We start from the raw sequence: 23,031 nt of genomic DNA, 5'->3' as shown, positions 1-23,031 counted from the left end.
TTTTCTAAAAGATTCTGTTTCCACATTCGGTATTTCTCTTCAATCTCTTTCTTCTCGGCTTCAATATCCATTGCACCTGGATTCACCCTAGATAAAGTCTTCAAGATGTTTTCTTGATACTGATCTAAGTGATATATTTTCTTCTTCAGGATTTCATTATACTCGGTATTATTTTCCATTGAATTGTCTGCAACGACAAAGTTATAATCATCAGAATTTGCCAATTTGAGGTGAATGTATTCGATTTTTCAAGAGGTTTCTACATTGACTAACCTTGATATCAAGTTCTTTAGTCTTAGATGATATGTTGAAGTTATTGGGTGACGGCGGAGAGATATCACAAGACTCAAAAAAATTGTCAATATGTATTGGAAATGATCAAAACCAATTTGATCAACGGATGTTAGCACAGTCCACAGAACAGTAAAAAAAGAATAAAGAAATGTATGTATTTCTGAAACATACATGCACTGTTGTCCATGACTAATCCTTTATCTATTTAAAAAAGAATCATCGAGTGCAATATATAAGCTACTCTCGTTTTCTTGCTAGGTGACAAGTACGTATTGAGTCACGAGATATCTTTATTAAAGAGGAATTAGATAACACTTCCGATGAACAAAAGGAGAAGGGCAAAAGAACAAACAAATGCATGTATTTCTGGAACACTTATTAACTGTTTTACGTCTATGATGTCCAATATTTTGTTTATCGTACTATGAAGGGTCAGAGAACAAACAAATTCATGTATTTCTGAAACATCCACCCACCGTTTTACTTTTCAGATGGATCACCATTTATCTATCGCACTATGAGCCACTTGAGTGCAATATAAGCTACTCTTATCTTGCACGTATTAAGTTCTACATATTGAGTCACGAGATATCTTTATTAAAGAGGAATTAGATAACACTTCTGATGAACAAAAGGAGAAGGGCAAAAGAACAAACAATTCTTGATGATGAGCACATAGTCAGTTATACAGAATACTCCAAAGCTTTCTATGGAAGTCAATTTGTCTCTCAACAAGATGATCAACACACAAAGCATAGGCAAGAACTTGTTGGAAGAAGACACAAACAAGTCATGTCTTTGAGACAGTACCATACCCCTGAGTTCCACCCCTTGATCAACGTGATTTGAAAGCCCACACAACCCAGAGACAACTCCATCATTCAACATAAGTACTGACCATTATGGTTTCCCTAGACTTGCTCATCATCTTCCTGAGCTTCTCCTTTTCTTGATATAGTTCCAGTACGTAAAAGGCTCATCGTTTCATTGAATAGCTGCCTTCCTTAAAGATATTGGTCACATATATCAACGAACATCTTTTTTCTGACACTTACGGTCTTATAATTTCGGATCTGCTTGATCACATACAGTTACAAAAACGATTTTGGTACTATTGCTGATATGTCACAAACCACCAGACCAAATGAGGAAGTCAACATTGATGTTGAACAACGATACAATCAAACCACACGTGAGATCTCTCATTGGGCTGTGTCTATATCTACCATTCTCTGACGTTTTGATGAATCTCTTTTTAGCTCATGGTGAGATGTTGCTGGATTGTGCTAATCAGATCCAACGCACACTTGCTGTTATAGGAAAAACTCTTGAGGTGTATGAAAAATCGGCACAAGAACAAGAACATCATGGTGTGTATTGGTGATTTGGTTTTCTCATTTGCCCGTCACAGCTAACTGGTTGTTTTTCTAGGGTGCAAGATTGATCATCTTTACACTGGTCTAAACCTTACAGGGGAAAAGACTCACTTGCTTGAGCACAAAGTTGAAGCGTTGGAAGCAAAGATACACAATTTGATCCTTGAATTGTGTGTTGCCAAGGCCATGATTACAGGACACCACAGTGTTTTTAAAAAGATTACGGAAGCATTTGAGGATGTAGATAAGATTATTGAGGCACAATACGAGAATAGTCATGACCCAAAGGTTGATTATAATACGAAAACCAATAATCAAGCTTCTTGTAGCAATCAATAAGACTGATGTCTATTTCAAGACAAAATAATAGGTCATTCAAATGTTTCTTGTTTTGTTCTACTACATGTTTGATAATCTTTCAAGATGCATTGTTAAGCTTGTACTTAGAAATTTATATGAGATTGTCATTTTTCATGTCTCTTCAATTATACCATGAAGTCGTCTTTTAGAATAGAAAAAATCATCACAGTTGTAGAGAATTGACCCAAGTTGGGGGTAAACATACACGTTTGTGAATTGTGAACGGTAAAATCAGAATGACCAAACTGACCACATTGACCAAATATGTGCTTCTTACAATTTAATCTTCATATTCAATCAATTCCCTCATCACCCTTGGGTACCATTTACAAAGTGCTGGTCTTTTAAATCCAGGCTCACCGCACAATATACATTTTTTCAGTTCTAGGTAACCATCAACACCCATCATTCAGGTCAATACCCTAATGGTCAATATCATTCAACCGTGGGTCTGACAAGTCCCCCTCTGACTCTTTGACTGCGACCAATTCAAGTTTTACTACTTGATGACAAAATAAGTTTGAGCCCCATACAGATTTCCATGAACATGAAGCTTTATAAAAGAAAAAGGACTCAGTTGTATCAAAAACAATCAAGGAAGTTTATTGGTGTGTCTAGGACACATCATCACCAAATTTGAACACATCCTAATTCATGATTGTGAGTGATTGGCTTTCAAGACCATGTATGGATAGCTTACTGTTTACGTCTAATTAATCTCTGGTTCCTTAAACTGAAACAAACAATCAATTGGATCAAATGATACAACAAAAGTCATCCTCAAGAATGCCAAATACTTGATATATTCATACACCTCTATCATAAGACTTCGAGCTATTGTCTTGGTTGCCCTAGTACCTTGACTTTCAAAATTCCTGAAGCACCTTTGTTCTGAAAAAGCCTGCCTTTTCACATCTTCTTGATCCTTTCCCTACTGAACTGTGACTTGAGTGCTACAGGCATCCTTGAGAGAAAAGTGCGCACACAGTGATCAATCTAATTGTAAAGAACAAGCTTTCTAGAACTTACCTCACAACTTTAGACAATCTGAAATTTGCCTCTACATACTACTTAACTGCCTGAATCTTGATATTTCTCGACTTCTTCTGATTCCCTCAGATAATGGATAGCTCCTCAAATACCCACTTTATTACAAGACTTCCTGCAGAAATTTATGTACAGATCATTTCTCACGATTTGAAATCCATTAACGAAGGCATTCCACAAACAACCAGTCTACCTCAAAATGGACGGGCAAGAGAAAGTATGACAAATCCTATTTCCGCTCCATGCTTTTTGGCTTCTGTACAGCATCCTGACAAAATCATACCACATGTCTAGATCGTAGGCTTGGATCCCTTTTGACAGTGAACAAGGTCACCTATGAACATTTGAAACACCTTACATGGGAGGTGCGGAATCAATGATCTTCTGTTTTGGCCCCAATTGACCAGTTCTGATTAGGTCATTTACTATTTGCAGGTGCTAAGCATTACATCCACAGGAAAGACCTTGAACCGTAATACTGTGCGCCAGACAGAGAAATTGAATGTCGAATTTCAGCTCAACAAACACTATACCAGAATCCTGAACTTGCACATGTCAAGTCCAAGCAATGAGGATGATGCTATGTCCGCGAAAGTCTGGCTCAAAACAACAACACCTTCAAAGATGATCCACCTTGCAACAACCATGTTTCGGAGTGTTTCAGCAAACCGAATACAAGAATGTAACATTTGCCTTGACTTGATTAGCTCTCGACTTGATGCTAGTCATTCTGAATTGATCAAACAGGAAGCTCTTTGGCCGCAACTCAATTGCCTGATGCTCACAATCACTACCTTCAAAAATCTATCGACGTTCAAATTCTTGACCACCGAAGTAGCACACATCTCAGAGTCATTTCTGGCCCGGATCATCAGCCAGCTTTTCAACCTAAACACAATTGTCTTATGTGGATATAACATCGGTCATGTCACTGAGAAACTCGGACATACATCTGACCTGGGCACAGCACTTGTGTCACGTCTTTCCCTCAAAAATCTCGATATACGTTACCTCAAGTCATTTAATACCGACTGGATCAATCTTGAATGGCGATGTCACCTTCATGAATTGACAATTGAGCCCATCATTTTGTCAACGAATTCACTGTTTCCCGAGAGAAATCTTCTAGAATTTTGCCATATCTTCCATCAAAGCTTGATTGTCCTGAACCTCGCAACTTCTGAATTTAATTACCAGCAAGAGACAGTGACTCTGGCACAAGATTTCAATCACCTGCGACATCTCACTTTTCACGGAAGCCATCGGTTTATCAATGTATTTTCTATGTGTCCCAGACTTGAGTCCTTGACATGGTTAAACGGTAGTCCACGGCTAACTGAAGAAGTAAAAGGGATATGGGCCAGTCTCAAGATCATTAGAATCCCACGAGATTACTTTGAAGAGCATGATATGAAAAGAGACAGCTCTTTCCCTATCTCAAGATTTGAGGTGAAGATCATACATTGTACATTATCATTGGGTATCAAAGATGCTTGGACTGACTTGAATTCCTGGTTTAATTATAAGCCACCCCTTGCTGTAGTCTGAATGGTTATTCTGGAAAGTTGGGATTGTTCAATGGGCTTCACTCCATTAGTTGATTTACCAAAGGATAAAATCCTGTATAGAGATGTTACATAGTTTCTTCATAGTTTGATAATGATCAGATGATTTTTTTTCACGATAATTCAGTCGACACGGATAACAATACAAGTGAATCTTTCAAATAACAAAAAACATCCAATGTAAACTTGAGAGTTAGTTCGTCCAAAAATGCATTTCAATAAAATAAGTTGCCAGGTGATGCTTCAATAATAAAAACTTGGCTTGCAGGTCGCAACCAGTTATGTTGAAGCAGACTGTAGAGTTAATTGGAGAAGCGGACCATAGAATTTCAATTGAAGGATAACAGAATTATCACGATATTATGGCTTGATTCCCTTATGATCCATAATGGTTTATTGATCAACTCATTCATCTTGGATCTCTTCCTGATCAATATCCTCAAAATCCATACTTTGAAATCAAATTGCATACTTTCTTGACTAAACATATCTCCACCTGAGAAAAACACATCCCACTTCTAAATTGAAAGACTAGACATGACCGTTTTGAAAAGCTGGGTCTTTTCTATTGCTCTTCAACAGACCAGGCCACCATCTTAAAACTCAAAAGATGAGCTACCTGATTGTTTAGCTGTCGGTTTTCCCTTGACTGGGTAAATCTACTCCTGACCATTATCAGTAGACATTGGAAACCAATCAAATTCCCTAGGTTCAAAACTGAGCATTCTGTATGGCATGTATGGAATATAAGGTAGTGTCTATTTTCCAAAATAATCAATTGCTATCAAAAAATACGTAAGGTAAATGAACCAGAAGAGAAAAACAATTAACTTCTCAAAGATAAGAAGATGCTTTTCTGTAATATAAAACAACATGATTCAGACGATCTCATCAAACGATTTTGTTAATGCGGAATAGTTCGAATGTGACGATTAAGGAGAATAGTAAAAAAAGCATGTAATACAATCATTGTGATTTTTGTTGTAGTTTTTTTTGGTTTTTATCTTACCAACATCCACATCCCCCTTCTTCTCTGTGAATAGCAGGTGCAATAGATACATCAATCACTGTGTTGACAAAAAACAAGTACAGGTCAGAGGAATCGATAAAAGAGTGATCAGAGTGAAAAATTGAATTACATACTATGGTTTGTTGATTGACCGTCAGATGAAGTGTCCATCCCAGGAAGAGCTCCAGTACTTTTTTAAAAGAGTCTTAACATTATGTCCAGCCTTAGCACTTGTTTCAATAAACATTACATTTAATTCTTTTGCCTTCTTCTCAGTGTTATCACTCGAGACTTGTCTCTTTTTCAAATAGATTCAAACGCATAGACTATCAGAAGTTTGATCATTTAAAAGTAGGAGGGAAATGTGCTAGAAATTATTTGTCTCCCATATCTGTCTTTTTCCCTAGTACTACGATCACGTCGTTTCCATGCTCGGCTCTTACATCATCAACCCATTTAGATTTGTTCATGAAAGATGTCCAATCTATAGACAGTACATGAATTAGAACTGTATCATCAATCAAAGAACACTTTAGAGATTTGATACTTACTAGCAACATTGTGAACCACGACAGCAACCAATGGACCATGTATGTGAGATGAAATTATAAAGTGAAACCTATGCAAAAACATATGAAAAGCTGTGTGTGAAACCTTGGAATGGATAGATCCGGCAAAGCATTTCAGTTTTGCCTGTCTTGACAAGTTGACCAAGTCGTATTTTATAAGTACTTGTCGGAAAGTGTGGTCGAGATCAGATCCGGATAATCAATTGACAGACCACTCCCTCAGGGTAGGGGGAGCACCATTCAGGTGGAACGAAAAATATACTCTGGAAACCATTACGTCCCTGGGAAGATAAGAATCAAAAGCTTATCAGTTATATTTGAGGAACAGAGATAACAAAGACACAAAATACATATGGGATATGATGAAGTTGAAAGATTTCACATGTAAAGTAGTGGAAACGAATAAGGTGTATTCAAACGGCGGTGTTAAAGATACTAGACAGATGGAACGAGTAACAGAAAGAAGGATGATTGAGAAGAGATGACTTACTAGTGGTGTTTATTAAGGACAAGGCATGATTGAACTTTGTAAAACCAAAGAAGTCATGATGGGATAATAATAGATAAGAACGTTACATTGTGAGTGAGAGATATATAAACATAACCAGATGTGCTGAAAGTGAGAACAAATTTTCGGGGGATTTATGAAAAGACCGGCCATACGACTCATGATGGACCAGAGAGGAGGGTGCAGGACAATCCAAAACCCCAAACATCAAACCCGGTACAGTAACCCCAAACCCCTAACCTCAAACCCGGTGTTCTACAACCCCGTGCAAACACAATTTTGGAGTACAATCAACATCTTAGGATGTTTAATTAGATGTGTGAGGTCAAGGTCCCTCACAATTGATTCGTCAAGAATATATTTGGTATGGTTTATTTTTGAATTAAAAAGACAAATCAAAACACCGTTATTGTAAACAAAACTAACATGTCTTTGAATAGTTCGCCAAGTGTACTACAGTACTGAAGGAAAAAAGGGGAAAAAAGTCAAAAGAAGAATGATAGTATGAGGTAATAACAACTCCATTGAATAGTTTCCTAAGCGTACGGAAGTACTAAAGGAAAGAATCAATTTCAGCAAGGAGGTTAAGAGCAGCTTCTTTGAATAGTTTCCTAAGCGTACGGAAGTACTAAAGGAAAGAATCAATTTCAGCAAGGAGGTTAAGAGCAGCTTCTTTGAATAGTTTCCTAAGCGTACGGAAGTACTAAAGGAAAGAATCAATTTCAGCAATGAGGTAATAACAACTCCATTGAATAGTTTCCTAAGCGTACGGAAGTACTAAAGGAAAGAATCAATTTCAGCAAGGAGGTTGAGAGCAGCTTCTTTGAATAGTTTCCTAAGCGTACGGAAGTACTAAAGGAAAGAATCAATTTCAGCAAGGAGGATAAGAGCAGCTTCTTTGAATAGTTTCCTAAGCGTACGGAAGTACTAAAGGAAAGAATCAATTTCAGCAAGGAGGTTAAGAGCAGCTTCTTTGAATAGTTTCCTAAGCGTACGGAAGTACTAAAGGAAAGAATCAATTTCAGCAAGGAGGTTAAGAGCAGCTTCTTTGAATAGTTTCCTAAGCGTACGGAAGTACTAAAGGAAAGAATCAATTTCAGCAAGGAGGTTAAGAGCAGCTAATAGTTTCCTAAGCGTACAGAAGTACTAAAGGAAAGAATTGAAGTGTGCAGTGAGGTTGGAAGAAATATTGGTATTTGAATTTCAATGAAAAAGGAGAAGCAATCAGAGTAATAAGCGAACAGATGAGCAGTGAGGAGATACAGACGTTTATCAAAAAGGAAGAAGTTATATATGTAAGACTTCATAAAAATACAAAAGAAATCATCAGATTTGTCTGATATGAATCTCAATCAATTGACTATGAAGGGTCTTTTTTTTCCACAACCAGGCCAGATCCGTGTGATATGAAGTTCAATCAACAGTCCAGGCTAGAAGCGACCCTTAAAGGGTCTTTTTTTCGCACAACCAAGGAGACTCGAGAGCCCCTTAATCATCACTTTAGCCTGGATGAATCGCTTCAGCCTGGATGAATCGCTTTAGCCTGGAATGAATCACTTTAGGATCCTATATGGACAATCTGGGCCTTGGGTCATAAATTCATCAAGTATGAAAATTGCCTAATTGCCTGGTCAAACAATCAATGCTACCGACAAAAGTGGTATCAAAGGCCTCCAAAACCAACTTTTTGAGTGATGATTTGTACAGTCCGTACAGTCTGCATGAGCTGTACCGGGTTTGAGATAGGTTTTGAGGTCTGTACAGTCTGTACCGGGTTTGGGGTTTATCCTCCACCCTCTTCTCTGCTCCATCTCTCTAAGGCTCTGGAGGATGTATGTCAACTTTGACAACTTAGCTAACTGTAGGAAGAAATCAAAGTCCTTCTAAATGAGATCTTTCTACCAATACTCGCATGCGAAACAACGGTGATTTGGTAAAGCAGAAGTCAATACCCTTTGCAGCTCTTGGTCGACTAATTCACGATCCGCAAGCGTCAGTGAAGATGTATTCGAATTACGACTGTGATTGATCATCACTCGGGACTATTTACAAGCATTTCATGAATATCGTGTTGAACTAGCGACCACGCCACTATTCAAAAACTACAAGACAAATTTTATTATATGTCTCACCGGCTCAATTGAATCTGGCACATGTCACTGCAAGCGATTGACTTCTCAATACCTATCGTTCCATCTTTCCGCTTTGTGGGTCTGATGATGAAAGATCATCTAAGAAATAAAAATGATCTGCTGAACCCGCTGGCTCACCCATGTCTATCAAAAGTTCAAAGAATGATACAAGTTGCTCGTCAGAGGTAGATGTGGCTAAATGTGCTACTTACAGTCACTTTGTATTGTCCTTGCCACCACAACAGCTCGCTCCTAACTTCATACCCAAGATCCACAGTTGAAGGTGGCCTTGGATGAGACTTTACGTAAGCTCACGGAAATGATCTCAGATCTGTGTCTTGAATCCAAAAATAACAAGTGCGCCAGATCTTCAGATAGACTCCTTGACACACCAGGATGACAAACCGTCACAGCTACTATGTTTGAAATCCTCAATTCTGTTTCAGAGATTCAACCATCAACTTTACTCCTATTCGTATTGGGTGGCTCAAAATTTTGTTCAAGGCTGTGAATGAAAACTGCAGATTGAATCTAGCTCTCGTGGTACAGATTGTCAGTCTTCTTCCCTCCAATCATACATGGTTGGTCAAGTGATTGAAATGGTCATCCAGGCTCAGGCTACATTGTTGCAGATATCTTCTTGTGTTACCTCTGATGGTACTCCGGATGATTTAGCCTCGCTGGCTTAAGATGTCATTCTCTGGATTTTAAACTCACGAGGATATGGACACCATTTGGAATGGTGCATTTGAATCCTTGACATATAGTCAGATACTATGTGCAATTTGGCACAGTTTTAGCATGATTCAGCTCGCCCATTTTTCCAATATTGCTACCACTGAAAAGCTGCAGAGGTTTTCCAGAATAATCCTGATATGCCCTCCGTTTCAACTGACTCAAGCTGTCGACGAAACAAATCAAACACAATTCTCAAGCATGGCATAATTGCTTTCAGACAAGCCAACGTAGCGTTAGTCAACTCGTCCTCTCTCCATGAACTAGACCGCGTGTGTACTTCATTATTGCAAACCAAATTAGATCTTCTGTGACAAATATCATCATCTTATGATCCTAGCACACCGCCATCTAGAGATGCATCCAAAAAATTACTCTTGAAATCTATTGGATTATTCGTGATCCTAGCCAAACTTACATTGGATTGCCTTTCAAAGTCCATTAGAATTGAATATCTACAGAAACGTCTAGATTAGAGTTTGCAAATATCATCAATATATACTGGTCCTTCAAAGAAAAAGTCATCCAAAAATTTGATTCGGATATATTACATCTCTGATTTCTGCGACAGAAACTGCTATAGATGAATCCTTAATGAGTAAAGTTATCTTTCTTGCGACACTCTTACTATCGATAAAATCAAGGAATCAGATGATCAAAATGATGTGGTTTACGAATTATCAGAGATCTACATGAAACAAGTGATTTCTTTCATCTTCCGCTCTATGAGTAGCCTGAAGTTGAAGTCTCCCCAAGCTTGGGAAGATATGTCGTAGGTTATTTTCTCTCCTATAGCAAAGACTTCATCTCATGTGGATCAAGGCCTTTCAAATGTGAAAAGTAAGGGACTGGTGATCAAGGCTATAGATTCAATCATCAACTCGATCAGTTCTTCTGCTCCAAAATGTGGCATTTCAGATCATCAAGTTTACAAGGCTCGGTAGAAGTTTGTCAAAGCACTTGTTCAGAGCACCGGTGAGGTAGTAGAATCAGTTCCGAGGATGACTTCAACTTTAAATCCTTTTCAACTCAAGATATGCAGCTCGCACTTTCGATTGGTTCGTATACTCGGTTCAATTGGGCTTCAAGGTGAGGTTCTATCCTAATATGCTCATTGTATGTATACGTGTATCTGAGACTCTTCCTATATTCACTTCAGACAATGTTCAAATGTATAAAATTCCTATCAGGAAGGCGATCTCCCTTTCCAAAACCTTTTCTACCACTGAGTGTCAAACTCTAGTACCATCCATCAATTCTCCAAATCAATCACTCATCCTAAAAGTTGTTGAAGAGATGATCACCATGCAAAGAAGTCAAGTCACTCGACCTGTTTCTGGCGCTCATAATACACTCATCAGAGTCTTCCAGACTTTACCTGTGATATATATTTCTTGTCTAGTTATACCAAAGGTGATGACACTCAACAAACTCGGGAATTGCAACATCAATATAGTTCAGTTTGTTGCATGGTATCTGTTGAAGAGTATGGAGAAACATCAGCTGCACTTTTAGAAGAATATGATCAATTGTTATCGAATCTCAATATCACTTGAATTGTTTGTACAAATCGCTGATTCGGCCAAACAATTCAAGGCCACATCAGAAATTGCATCCATCTTGACACTCAACGCACCAGAAGGTAAGTTTTCATCAAAATTTTTGCTTAACTTGAATTGAAATTCTTGTAGGGCTTGGTAAAGTATCTCAAACTTATCTTTCATTTTTCATTCAAAAATTTCAGCATCCGGTCTTTGGAGTTTTGCAAAGGTGTGAGACGATTTTGGATATCACTGCAGATCAAATTCATTGGGCGTCAAGATATAGCTCTCATACTCGAACTTCTCCTTCAATTGCTTGCTTACCAAGCCTAAATGAAGAACGCAATCAAACCCCAAACTGACTTCAAATGAAAAATCCAACCAATTTAGTCAAGAGGTCTATCAAGGTTTAATTGCAATAATTTCACAACTTTGTTGACATAGAAGAGGACATATCTGACAAGTTTTTCATCTTTTAATATGAATTTTACTTGGACTTTTAAGACCGATTCGTCAACCGATTCGTCAACCAATTCATCTGGTTGAGGAACAAAGAAATGAAGAAAGATGTAAAATTTTAAGACCTAGTTCAAGATTGGTTAGAGAAGCTAAATTTCAAATGCCATCTTGGTCTTGAATTGAATCTATTTATCAATCTGATTGGAATGAAATTGGATGTCATTCAAAAAACGTCTTGGTATATAATAGATTAGTAATTGCATCAGGAATTGAAACTACTTTGATTAATAAGAAAAAGAAGAACAAGTTAGAAAGTCAAGAAGAAAGTTTAGATGAAAGTGTAAGACCTCAAAGCATTTCATTAATTCCAGCTCTTTCAAAACATTCTCATTTTATTTAAATGAATTTATTGAACTTTCTATTGGATTTTTTGGTATAACAATTACAAATCAAATCAAAAGTAATTTGAAGAATGTATTATTTATTTTATTAACCAATGGGAAAAATTGTAAGATGTTCGAAGATTTACAGTTTTGGTGGAATTCGTCAAGATGATCTTGGAGTTTTGGATGGAATTGATATTGAGCTTGGGAAAGAGGTTTGGAGGAAATTGTTCAATGGTTGGGAATCTAGTAGGTACAGAAATTGATTGAATCGTAAGAAATATCAAAGATGTAATGCTGAAGGATTTGGTTTGAAGTTTTGGATTGGATTGAATTTGAATTTGAATTTATTTCTGTCTTTATATATACCTAGTTTGACTTTTCGTGAATCCAGTTATGTTCAAAACATAGAAATGATATCATATTTTGTTGAATTGATTGACCTCTTTTGATTCTTTAGAATCACTTTGATGGTACACTAAGATCTATTGAATTTGTGTAAATATCCTTTTTGAATTCAAAACAAAACATTTTTGCTGGGTTTTAGGAAAGAGGATGTTAAAAAAGTCAGTAGACTGAAACGTGCTTAACAGCTTCCTAGTATACAGTGGGATAATATAGCCTGTTGCTTGCAATACTCAGATTCACCTGAAGATTTGTAAAGTGAGACCTACATACATAACCTTTGACATATTTTCAACCACTGATTCAGTCTTCAGATCACTACAGATCAAGTTGTTAGAATCAACTTTTTCTAAACTTTTTTTACATGAAGACTGAGATTAAAGATCATCAATTCGTGATGAATTTTTGCAAAGGTTTTGGTTATTTGATACATGGTAAGGTATATTCAAATTCCGATTGTTGTGGTCAAGAATTTTAGCTCACAGGGTATTAGAATTTGATGTTTGGAATTGATCTAGATACAAAGCAAAAGAGAAGCGTGAAGACTTCTGTTGCTGGTTCTCAGCTAGAGGCACAGGTGTTGCATTGTAAAATACATGATCATATAACCTGTAATCTTTGATTGATAGACAGAAAACATTTAAACCATATAAGCACTGTGAATGAGACTATGTACAAGAGAAGAGTAATGAACAACAAGATGAAATGATACATACTACTAGGCAAAAGAAAAGAGATAGAGAGCTTCACAGAATATCAAATGCCATAATACGCCCCATAAGGTTGCGCCACATGTGCTTCAAACATATCAAGTAGTTTTGCTTTCCGAGTCCGTCATACAATTTGTTTGTCTGGTTGAAAGTGCCAGATGAGTTGTCGGAGGTTGTAAGACGTGAGTGATGGGATGTTGAAGTCAGGCTTGAGATAGATACGAAGATTTGAAGGCAAGTTATCTATCTTTTTCCAAAAGTTGGGATCATTGTTTACTGATGGTAGTGGTGCCCTGTCCGTCAGAGGCTGTTGGATATTTCTTCGGACACCCCTTCGCGGGTTTGCTGAACTGTTCCTTTGTGGATTCACAGAGTTGACATGTCTGCGAGCAACTTTTCGTCTAGGCCGCAGAGTGATTGTAGTGGTGTTCATACGTAGTCGAAGAGACATGACAAGGATATGATATGTGCGAAGCGGTCCTAACAATATGGTACTATCAAGACGAGTGAATAGATCGCCAATTGAAAGTACTTCAGAGTTGCTGTACACTATGGTTTTCAATCGAAATTGACCAACAATTCATTCAGTTCCAACAAACGTTGAAGTATAGAAAGTCGTGATACTCTTTACTGACCGTTGAAAGCCTTGACTTGTCCTTTAGTGAGTAATACAAAAGACAAATGATGTACACTGTGATTTTCAATCCAAATCAGCCAATAATTCATTAAGTTCCAACAAAAGTTGAAGTAGACTTAGTAGTGATACTCTAGTACTGACCGTTGAAAGCCTGGACTTGTCCTTTAGATGATCAAAACTGGGGAGTAGGGTGACAAGAAAGTAACACTGAAATGTAGTAAAATTGAAGCCTTGATCAACAAGATAGCAGAATTGAAATTAAACAAGTAGTTGATGGAGTGAGAAATGAGAAACTGAGCAGTAGGGTGACAAGAAAGCAACACTCAAACGTAGCAAAATTGAAGGCTTGATCAACAAGCTGGTAGATGTGAAATCAAACAAGCAGTTGGCGGAAAAGTCGAGAAAAGGAAAACTGAGCGGTAAGGTGATAATGAAACAAGACTAAAATCTAGTGAAAGTAACGGCTTGGTCAACAAGATGGTAGAATTGAATGTTGAGCTCAGAGGACATTTATATAGAAATGGAGGGGCACTTTACCCATGAATAAAACTACACGCATGAATGTATGAGTATAACAAAAAAGGGAGATCGAGGTGAACCACGCACCGCGGCAAGAAAATAGGCTGTGACCAGGTAAGAAGAGCAAAGGATGGAAGAGTCTGTTGCAATCCGGCGACTTTCTTCAATCAACAAAATGCCTTTATTCATTTACATCATAAGTACTAACAACACGGATTGGGATTGAAGATAAAGGACCTGGGTTGTGATTGAAACTCAACAAGTTTTGCAAAGAGTGTTTCAGATCAGAGAATCTTCATTCATGACTCCCAGAGATTACCCAAGCCCCGCGGCAAACCAAATGTCTATCACCAGGTAGGGAGAGCAAAGGATAAAAGATTCTGATCAGAGAATCTTCATTCATGGCTCAAAGGGGAACAAGATTGAATGGATTTCAAGGATTTCCTTCCTGACAGAAGGTATTCAACCTCGTAATCAATTTGGTGAGTTTTTTTTTCTTCAATCAAGTTTTGTGTCTTTCAAGGCCAAAGAAATCCAGCTTCATTGTCTTTGAACTCATCTCCTTTTCTTTCAAATTCCCGTGTGTAAAGATGGGGTCAGACAATACATAGAGATATCGTAAGTATAGTTACACGCCATTGTCTTCAAAATCCTGAACAATCGAGCTTGTGAGGAGAGCAAGGGACTATGCTAAATTTATCAAAATCCCCTCTTTTCACAAGTGATTGGGATTATTTCGCCACATTCTCTCCAAAAAGATCTTGTTTATTTGATTCATCTTCAACTCACTTTCGTCCCTTCTCAATAAGCATTAATCCCTCAATTATAATTTGATTGGATTATCTCACCGTAAGTTGTTGGTTTATCTCATAGTTTTTATTTGGCTGATACCTCGATTGTTGATCCGATAGTCACAGTTTATTGCACAAGCTCTGATTTCAACATCTTTATAGGCATGTCCACCGTTCAAGGTACTCCACAAACTGTTTTTGTCCATTGGATACATTCCTGATCCTCTGTTTGTTCTCATATTTTGAACCTTGGAAGAACGACTTTCACGTCTGGAAATTGTGGTTGAGAATTTTACCGAAGGAGTCGACCAATCTTTACACGACCAAGAAAGAAGTACGCATTCTTCTTATCTCCTCCATATGACCAACCCAGAGCCTGATTATTTCCCCTTCATCTTTCAATAGACACGATGGAGAGTTCATATCACCTGGACAGAGCAAAGAAAGATATCAACAGACTTAAGTCCCGCGTTGAAGCTTTAGAAGTCGAGACCATTGATCTGAAGCACGAACTAGACATCGCTTACTCCCTGCTCAAGGTACATAGGAGAGTGTTACGTAAGATTGTTGGAGGTGCTGATCCTGGGAGTATCAATCTTCAGGAGGAATATGATTATGACTCCGAGTATGATCATACTAATCACCGTGCTGGTCCCAGTGACAACGCGACAGCTCAAACTAACACTGATGGATAATGTATCTTCAATGAAATGAGTAGTACTACAAATTATAGTCCTGAACTTCTGTACTGTCTCTGCTCTACTGTTCAATTCATCAACCATTCTTAAGTATTGCGGTGTGTATCTACATCCATCAAATCGTAGTTTGTATCTCAATGTGCCAGTCTATCTTCCTTTCAAGCATTTGGAAGCCAAAAACATACACATAAACATCTTAAGAGCTCTCTCCCCTCTGACAAAACAATCTGGTTTTGATCCTAATCCGCCTCAACCTGACCCCTTCAAGACCCCTCAGCCTGCAGTCAGATTCAAACTAAAAAGTGAATCGCCAGATCCACTCGCGCCGCGGGACGCTGTATCCTTCGACTGGTAGTCGAGTCAAGGGGGTACACTGAAATCGAATACCCTCTCAACAGGTGCCAACAGAGGACACCTGTAAACTTCCCTCTGAATCACCCCCACCGAAGATTTTTCTTTGAATTTCATTACCCGAAACTAGCAAAATCCCGCTCAACAAATCCGATACCTAGAAAGGTCGAGGTAGGGCTAAAGTCCATTGGTGCACACAAAACCATCCCTTTGGGCACTTCATTTGACTTGATAACTTTCTAAATTTTTTACTCAGTAACTTTGTAAACTTATTACTCGATAACTCAATAAATTTATTACTCGATAACTTTGCAATACTATTCATTATCTTCACCCGTGTCTTCGAATCTAAATGAAAATAGAACCAAAGAAAACAATCATTTGGATATTATGTCAAAGATTCAATACATCTTGAAGGAGAATGAAAGAAAAACTAGAGTTGTTTCAGACTTGAACCATGGCAAGGCAAAACACAATCGGTTTGAAATTTGCTTAAGAGACCGATTTGAGTCAGAATTGAGAATCGGCAGCGAGTGTCTTTGTAAAGACGGTGTTACCAGTGAGAAAGCACTTAAAAATGGCTGCTCAATTGAAATTGTTTCGAGAGACAACAAAGCATGTACCTTTGAAGGTCAAAGAACGTTCTCAACGAGTTATGTTACATAAATCTCTAGCTGATGATGGTCATGAGTGACATTTTCTTCGAAACGGGTGCCTTTGCATGTGACAAATTCAAGCAAGAATGCTCAGACTTGAGTTCCAAGTCGAGATAAGTAAATAATGAATCTTGATCATTCCCTTGAGGTTGTTGCAAGACCCTGCGATGTAGCGGTAAAAGGCTGTGATACCGAAACTGTAGAGACCTGAAGTAAAGATGAACCAATTGAAAATTTTGACGGGTTATATAATTCAATAATACGATCAAGATGAATTGTATGATTAAGAAAAAAAAAATAAGATCCATACAAGGTTTGAGATGTTCAAAGTTTTCACCAATGTACTTTACTCCACGGTGGTCAAGGTGTGGCCTGGTGTGGCACGTTTAGTACGTTTAGGTTTAGGTTGAACACATTTAAGTCAAATGACGCAAAAATTTGAAATAAAATTTGAGTAGAATCTCTGATATTTTGAGCTGATACACGAGTTTAGACCTATTTCACTCACCAGGCCCTGGTTCAGCAAAACTGAATGTGATTGTCTGTGTTCCAAATCTGCTTACAACAATTTATGAAAGCCTAAAAAATGCAATAAAGTTTTAGATGTCTGGTAAGGTAAAGATTCAATCAATCGTAATTTCCTGGAGAGTCATGTTCCAAATGCAATGGAAATTGACTCCAAAAACACCACATGACTGTGTCCTCTGGTGTTACCAAGAGTCTTGGTGGACCCCAAGGAGGTTAGTGGTGTTAATATATTGAAGAAAATCTGATACTTTATGTACCAGGCATACAAAGTGGCATCCATCATTCAATAATGAGTCTGTCAATTTGGACCCATATACTGTTACATGATAATTACACTGCAAAGATTTTCCATTTTTCCTAGGGGAATAATTTTGCTTTGAGAATGAGCAATGAGATTTCTGGAATCAAATTTTGTCACCTATATTTTTATTTTTTTTTGATTGCCTTGGAAAAATGGAAAACTTTTGTAGTGTATAATGACCTCCTGGAAACATGTCAGAGATAGATTGTTAGCAGTCCCACTTTGCATGCTGAATGGAGAAATCTGATGATATATCAAGAGGATCAAGGTTCTCTGAGTGAATCTTTGAAGTATTTTTGATAGTTGGATTTTATTCAGATTGGAAACCCAACATGCAACTGAGTGGTGCAGTTCTCAAGCTAATATGTAAGAAATTGAGTCTTGGAGGTAGAAGTACAAAAATTTAAGGTATTATTGATGAGATTCTATGCATAACTCTGATATCTCACAAACTTCATTGAACTATTTTATTAACTGATATGTACAATTTCAAAGCTGAATGGTGGGTGTGCTTGACAGGGAAGACATATGAGGGTTCAGATGTGACCACACATGTGATAGATCTATTATGGCGGTTCAAGTAGCCCTTTTACAGCCCTTTTTTAAGTTTTACATTTAGTTCGGGGGCTTTAAATTTTAAGTAAAATTTAAAGTTGGTGAACCACCTTTAGAGGTGGTTCACCATTTTGCGATCTGCTTAGTTGTCTTAAAATTTATAATTCTCTGGCGTGGCATCGTAAAAAAATCCGGTGCGAAGGACCAAAAAAAACCTTTTTTTTCTTTGGTTTTTTTTTCGGTGTTCCACTCGTGGTGCGTCAAACGCGTATTTTCATTAAAACAAATTGATGAAAAAAAAAAATTCCTGACAAAAACAAGAGACAATTAAAAAAGCAAGGAAAAAAAGGCGCATTCGCAGACGGTGTACCTGAAAAGGTAAAGCCATAAAACCTAATTATAAGTGCGTTCGCAGAGTCGCGATCAGGAATTTTAAGGATCGGACAACCCTAAAAAGACTGATCGCGACTCTGCAAACAGGTGGATCGCAACTATTGACTTGAACCGCCCTATTATGATGCTAAATTCTTAAACCCCATATGTTAGCGCACAAAATGAGCCAGCTTCCATCATATGTCTTCCCTGTCCAGCACACCCACAGTTCAGATTTGAAGTTGTACATACAAATCAATAAAATAGTTCAATACTTCTACATGTGAGAACTGCTCCACTCAGATCAGCTCCTTCTCAATTCCCACTTAAAACATGTGGAAAATTTTTGACACTACATACAAGATCAAACTTTCTCATTGTTAATATCTTATAGCACCAATACTCAGGCCAGGTACCCTTTGGGGTTCATAGGATAGAGAGTAAGATACATCACATATTGTATTATATATTCAAGACTATCTCAACATACTTCCTTTGGAATCAATCACTTATCCCAATCCACCCATTCTCAACTTGATCAACCATCTACCTCCAGTGGTATCAAAATATTCCATCTCAAAAAACTATATCCCATGTTTTCAATTTTGTTGACTTTGGTCACTTCTTCAATTCATTACAACTTGTAAGCACACGTATAGATATGATCAATTGTATGATTAGATGTGCAATGCTATGATTGATATCCCATCCCAGAATTGAGCTGAGCACATTATCCCTCTAACCCCATAGCACTTATGGTTTAAGAGGGTTTTTATGCAAACACATAAATGTATGGATTTAGAGGGGTTTCTTGGGAATCCATAAAAAGGGGTGAAATTCTCTAAACCCATAGCCAATTGCACTCACCAAATGTTATGGCTTTAGAGAGTTTTGACTGTACAAGATCAAACCTTTTTTATTTTCAATATCTTATAGCACCAATACTCAGGCCAGGTTCCCTTTGGGGTTCACGTATGAGAAAGTAAGATGCATCACATATTGTATTATATATTCAAGACTATCTCAAGATACTTCCTTTGGAATCAATCACTCATCCCAATGCACCCATTCTCAACTTGATCAACCATCTACCTCCAGTGGTATTAAAACATTCCATGTCAAAACATTGTATCCCCTGTTTTCAATTTTGTTGACTTTGGTCACTTCTTCAATTCACTACAACTTGTAAGCACAGGGATAGAGATGATCAGTTGTATCATTAGATGCGCAATGCTATAATTAATATCCCATCCAAGAATTGAGCTGAGCACATTATCCCTCTAACCACATAACACTTACGGTTTAAGAGGGTTTTTATGCAAACCCATACATGTGATTTCTAGGGAATCCATAAAATTGAAAAGGCTTAAATTCTCTAAACCCGTAGCCAATTGTATCCACCGAATGTTATGGCTTTAGAGATTTTTGACTCACCAGATCAAACTTTCTCATTTTTATTATCTTATAGCACCAATCCTCAGTAGATACCCTTTGGGGTTCACGTGTGAGAAAGTAAGATACATCACATATTGTATTATATTATCATTTCCCCCAGACTCAAATCCCACTTTCTCAACAGCTTGTATTTAAATATATCTACATTTATACAGCTAACAACTTGTATTATTTACATCTTTATACTGAGGTAACTGACACACATTTCATACTGTGTGTTAGCATCAAGGTGTTTTGTTGTTATGACCTGTAAATAGAGGGAAATGTATATTAAAAAAGACCACTTTGACTTGGTATTTAAGATCAAAGAAATAAAGAAATTGTGTTACCAATACTTGAATGCTTTCCATCCTGTCGACTTAGATCCAATGGGCGTTTTTGTTCGCAAATTGCTATGAATTGATCACAAACCTCTTGTTTAGCATACCAAATTTTTAATATTTGGTCTTGTTCGGGAGCTACCAAGGTATGATGTGAGGTTGGTGATGATTCATTCAATGAGAGAGAGAAACAATCAGCTTACATTCAAATCATTGAGAACAGCTTCAGAACCAATCTTTGCACGCTGTTTTTTGATCTTTTTTTTGTGAGTACTGTGTTTATCCAGACTATCCTTGTTCAACCAAATCAAAATTAGCCTTGTGCTGTGGATAGTACCAGACAAGTAATAGGAAAACATACCATTCATTTTTCGCCATCTCCTCATAGTATAGCAGTTGACCCAGTTCCAATTTTTGTTCTTCCTTTACATGACGCCTGTTCTTTTGAGAATTGCGCTCCAAAAATCATTGTTGATGTAGAAAGTCATCAGTGTAGCTGATGGTAGGAAACAGCAAACTTCTTGTGTGTGACAAGTTTGTAAGTGCAGTTCTAGCTTGATGAGAGACTGTTTGAGCGTTCCGTAGTCTACGTAAAAGCCATATGGCTATGATGAGTAGGATAAGAATTAATCATCACTAGACACTTTCATTTCAATCACTCCGACATACCTGTTGACATTAATGTTATCTCGACATAGAAACTCGTCCTCAAATTGATGTTCAGCAGTCGATGAAGGCGCGTTGAGATACGATTCAGAGCCACCAATACGGACAGGAAAGACCAAAACCTTTTGAGTCCCTGACCATCGTATAATACCCAAAAGGCGTTGAAGCGGGGATTGTACATCACTTGACATGCCCAGTTGTGCATGTAGGCGTGAAATACAGATGTGCCAAAACTGATTTGTTTGCTGAGGTTCTCAAGAAAATTTTGCTGATTGTACAAAACAATTAAAAATCGATGTCAAATCAATAGGTAGAATAGTATACTGCACTTGCCTTTTTGATGTGTACTTCCAATTGACATCCAATATCGTACAGTACTCAGACCTAGATGTTGGGTATATCTATCAAGAAGTTCTCCAGGATGCTTAACGGGTAATGCAGCCTGTTTTTGAGGATTCAAAAGATGAGACAGATATCAAAGGAGCTGATAAGAGATTGAGAAAATCTACTCACTTTTCGCCAGTTTTGGGAGTTTCTGACGTTGTTTGCTGCAGTGTGAGAGTCAGCACACGGAGTCTGGAGGTGTTTCAAATCAGCAATAGCTCAATTGGACTTGATGAAATCAATTCAAAGACTTACCTTCATATCTTTCACTCGAGTTTCAGTCGAATTCTGAATCATTTCATTCTTCTTCATACACGAGGGCTTGACAAAGATATCAGGATATTCATCTTCGGTCAGATTATCCTTGCTAGATTGTGTATAGTGACAATGTTGAAAATTGCCATCTAAGGCAATTATAACATCTGGCTCTTGAAGTAAATCTTCTTTTCATTGATGGCTGGACCAAAACAACACGCACAACGGTCTGCCAGAAGCTGAGCAAGAGAGAGCTTCAGGCCTTCTGTATATATCCGCTTAGTACAGAGAATCATTGATCGATCAGTATTGACTGAATGTGAAAATTACTTTCTTAAATCTCAATTGTGAATGAGAGACCGGACTGGAGTACTTTTGGGTTTTGTGTTGGTATTGCTTTGATTGATTCGTGATATAAGGAATTTACACAAAGCATTTACATATCCTGTGCTTGATACAACAGTCTCGTTCCAAAGTTGATGATGAAATTGTAAAAGCGGGATTGAGAAAGCTGTCTTCGGGAAATGAGTTGAGCTCGCAATGTATCATTCCACTAGTCTCAGCTGTCTTGAGAAAATTGTTAAGCAACAGTAGGTATTGTTGATTCATTTGCTTCTGATTCATCAAGACGAGGCATAAAATGAGCTAGATCGGGATTATCAACTAAATCTTCATTGTCAAGAGGCTGATGGTTGAGTTCATCACTAGTACTGATCCCAAAAGCGTCAGATATTGATTGGGGAATCGTAGGAATCTTCCTTGGTGAGGTAACCTCTCTAAGCTCTTTGACTCTGCTTAGGTGTTGATCCCAGTGAGACAAGCATGTGCGTATCTGCTTTCTTCTTGCGTGTCATGTTGGGTGGTGAGTAAGAGAAAGAAATGGATGAGATGTGATTATTGTATGTAGAATGAAAAATGAAGAAAATTGTAAAGTTATTAAGTCGAGTGAAGTGCCCCAAAGGGGTGGTTTGGTGTGCACCGATGGACTGGCCTGCCGCCTACCTCGACCATTCCAGGTATCGGGTTTGTTGAGCGGGATTTTGCTAGTTTCGGGTAGTGAAATTCAAAAACAAATCTTCGGTGGGGGTGATTCAGAGGGAAGTTTACAGGTGTCCTCTGTTGGTACCTGTTGAGAGGTTATTCGATTTCTGTACCCCCTTGACAGCCTCGACTCAACTACCAGTCGAAGGATACAGCGTTCCGCGGTGAGATTAAAGCAAGCAACCCTTTGATCAAGTATCAAGATCCAATTGTGAAAGGAAGTAGCTCACCATCTTCTTCTTTCTCATTGGAATTATCATGAGTGAAAATAAGATCTTCTTATAGTCTGTTTGCTTCCCATTTTTGTTGCCAGCTGAAGTCTTCCTTTCGGTGTGCACCAAGTTATTTGAAGGAAGGTCTTTTTCAAATGATCAGATACAATTAGTTTTGAAAAGAGATAAGATGCGAC

General features: G+C 37.8%; 6 protein-coding genes across 6 annotated transcripts; 4 read left to right on the top strand and 2 right to left on the bottom strand.

The window, feature by feature from the left end:
• Positions 1 to 1,416: 1,416 nt before the first annotated feature.
• MELLADRAFT_59311 (uncharacterized protein) lies at positions 1,417 to 2,009 on the top strand (the record flags this gene model as incomplete). The annotated part of the gene is made up of 3 exons (XM_007404503.1): positions 1,417 to 1,486; positions 1,554 to 1,664; positions 1,726 to 2,009. 3 exons carry the CDS (start codon positions 1,417 to 1,419, stop codon positions 2,007 to 2,009), a joined length of 465 nt encoding a protein of 154 aa, XP_007404565.1.
• A 1,620-nt stretch (positions 2,010 to 3,629) lies between these two features.
• Positions 3,630 to 4,625, top strand: MELLADRAFT_102052 (uncharacterized protein; the record flags this gene model as incomplete). Its single annotated transcript, XM_007404504.1, has 1 exon — positions 3,630 to 4,625. The coding sequence occupies one exon, from the start codon at positions 3,630 to 3,632 to the stop codon at positions 4,623 to 4,625; it is 996 nt and encodes a 331-aa protein (XP_007404566.1).
• A 1,180-nt stretch (positions 4,626 to 5,805) lies between these two features.
• On the bottom strand, positions 5,806 to 6,284 carry MELLADRAFT_32672 (uncharacterized protein; the record flags this gene model as incomplete). The annotated part of the gene is made up of 3 exons (XM_007404413.1): positions 5,806 to 5,949; positions 6,062 to 6,135; positions 6,203 to 6,284. The coding sequence occupies 3 exons, from the start codon at positions 6,282 to 6,284 to the stop codon at positions 5,806 to 5,808; spliced, it is 300 nt and encodes a 99-aa protein (XP_007404475.1).
• Positions 6,285 to 11,116: 4,832 nt separating this feature from the next.
• Positions 11,117 to 11,773, top strand: MELLADRAFT_59310 (uncharacterized protein; the record flags this gene model as incomplete). The annotated part of the gene is made up of 3 exons (XM_007404505.1): positions 11,117 to 11,237; positions 11,287 to 11,365; positions 11,641 to 11,773. 3 exons carry the CDS (start codon positions 11,117 to 11,119, stop codon positions 11,771 to 11,773), a joined length of 333 nt encoding a protein of 110 aa, XP_007404567.1.
• Positions 11,774 to 15,450: 3,677 nt separating this feature from the next.
• On the top strand, positions 15,451 to 16,093 carry MELLADRAFT_59309 (uncharacterized protein; the record flags this gene model as incomplete). Its single annotated transcript, XM_007404506.1, has 3 exons — positions 15,451 to 15,691; positions 15,774 to 15,836; positions 15,885 to 16,093. The coding sequence occupies 3 exons, from the start codon at positions 15,451 to 15,453 to the stop codon at positions 16,091 to 16,093; spliced, it is 513 nt and encodes a 170-aa protein (XP_007404568.1).
• A 3,994-nt stretch (positions 16,094 to 20,087) lies between these two features.
• MELLADRAFT_59308 (uncharacterized protein) lies at positions 20,088 to 21,623 on the bottom strand (the record flags this gene model as incomplete). The annotated part of the gene is made up of 7 exons (XM_007404412.1): positions 20,088 to 20,097; positions 20,160 to 20,203; positions 20,480 to 20,600; positions 20,638 to 20,712; positions 20,946 to 20,983; positions 21,456 to 21,518; positions 21,582 to 21,623. 7 exons carry the CDS (start codon positions 21,621 to 21,623, stop codon positions 20,088 to 20,090), a joined length of 393 nt encoding a protein of 130 aa, XP_007404474.1.
• Between the last annotated feature and the right edge of the window lie 1,408 nt (positions 21,624 to 23,031).

This window comes from Melampsora larici-populina (genome assembly GCF_000204055.1).
Source record: "Melampsora larici-populina 98AG31 unplaced genomic scaffold MELLAscaffold_2, whole genome shotgun sequence".
Taxonomy (NCBI): domain Eukaryota; kingdom Fungi; phylum Basidiomycota; class Pucciniomycetes; order Pucciniales; family Melampsoraceae; genus Melampsora; species Melampsora laricis-populina.
This window is presented reverse-complemented; position numbering and strand designations above follow the sequence as displayed.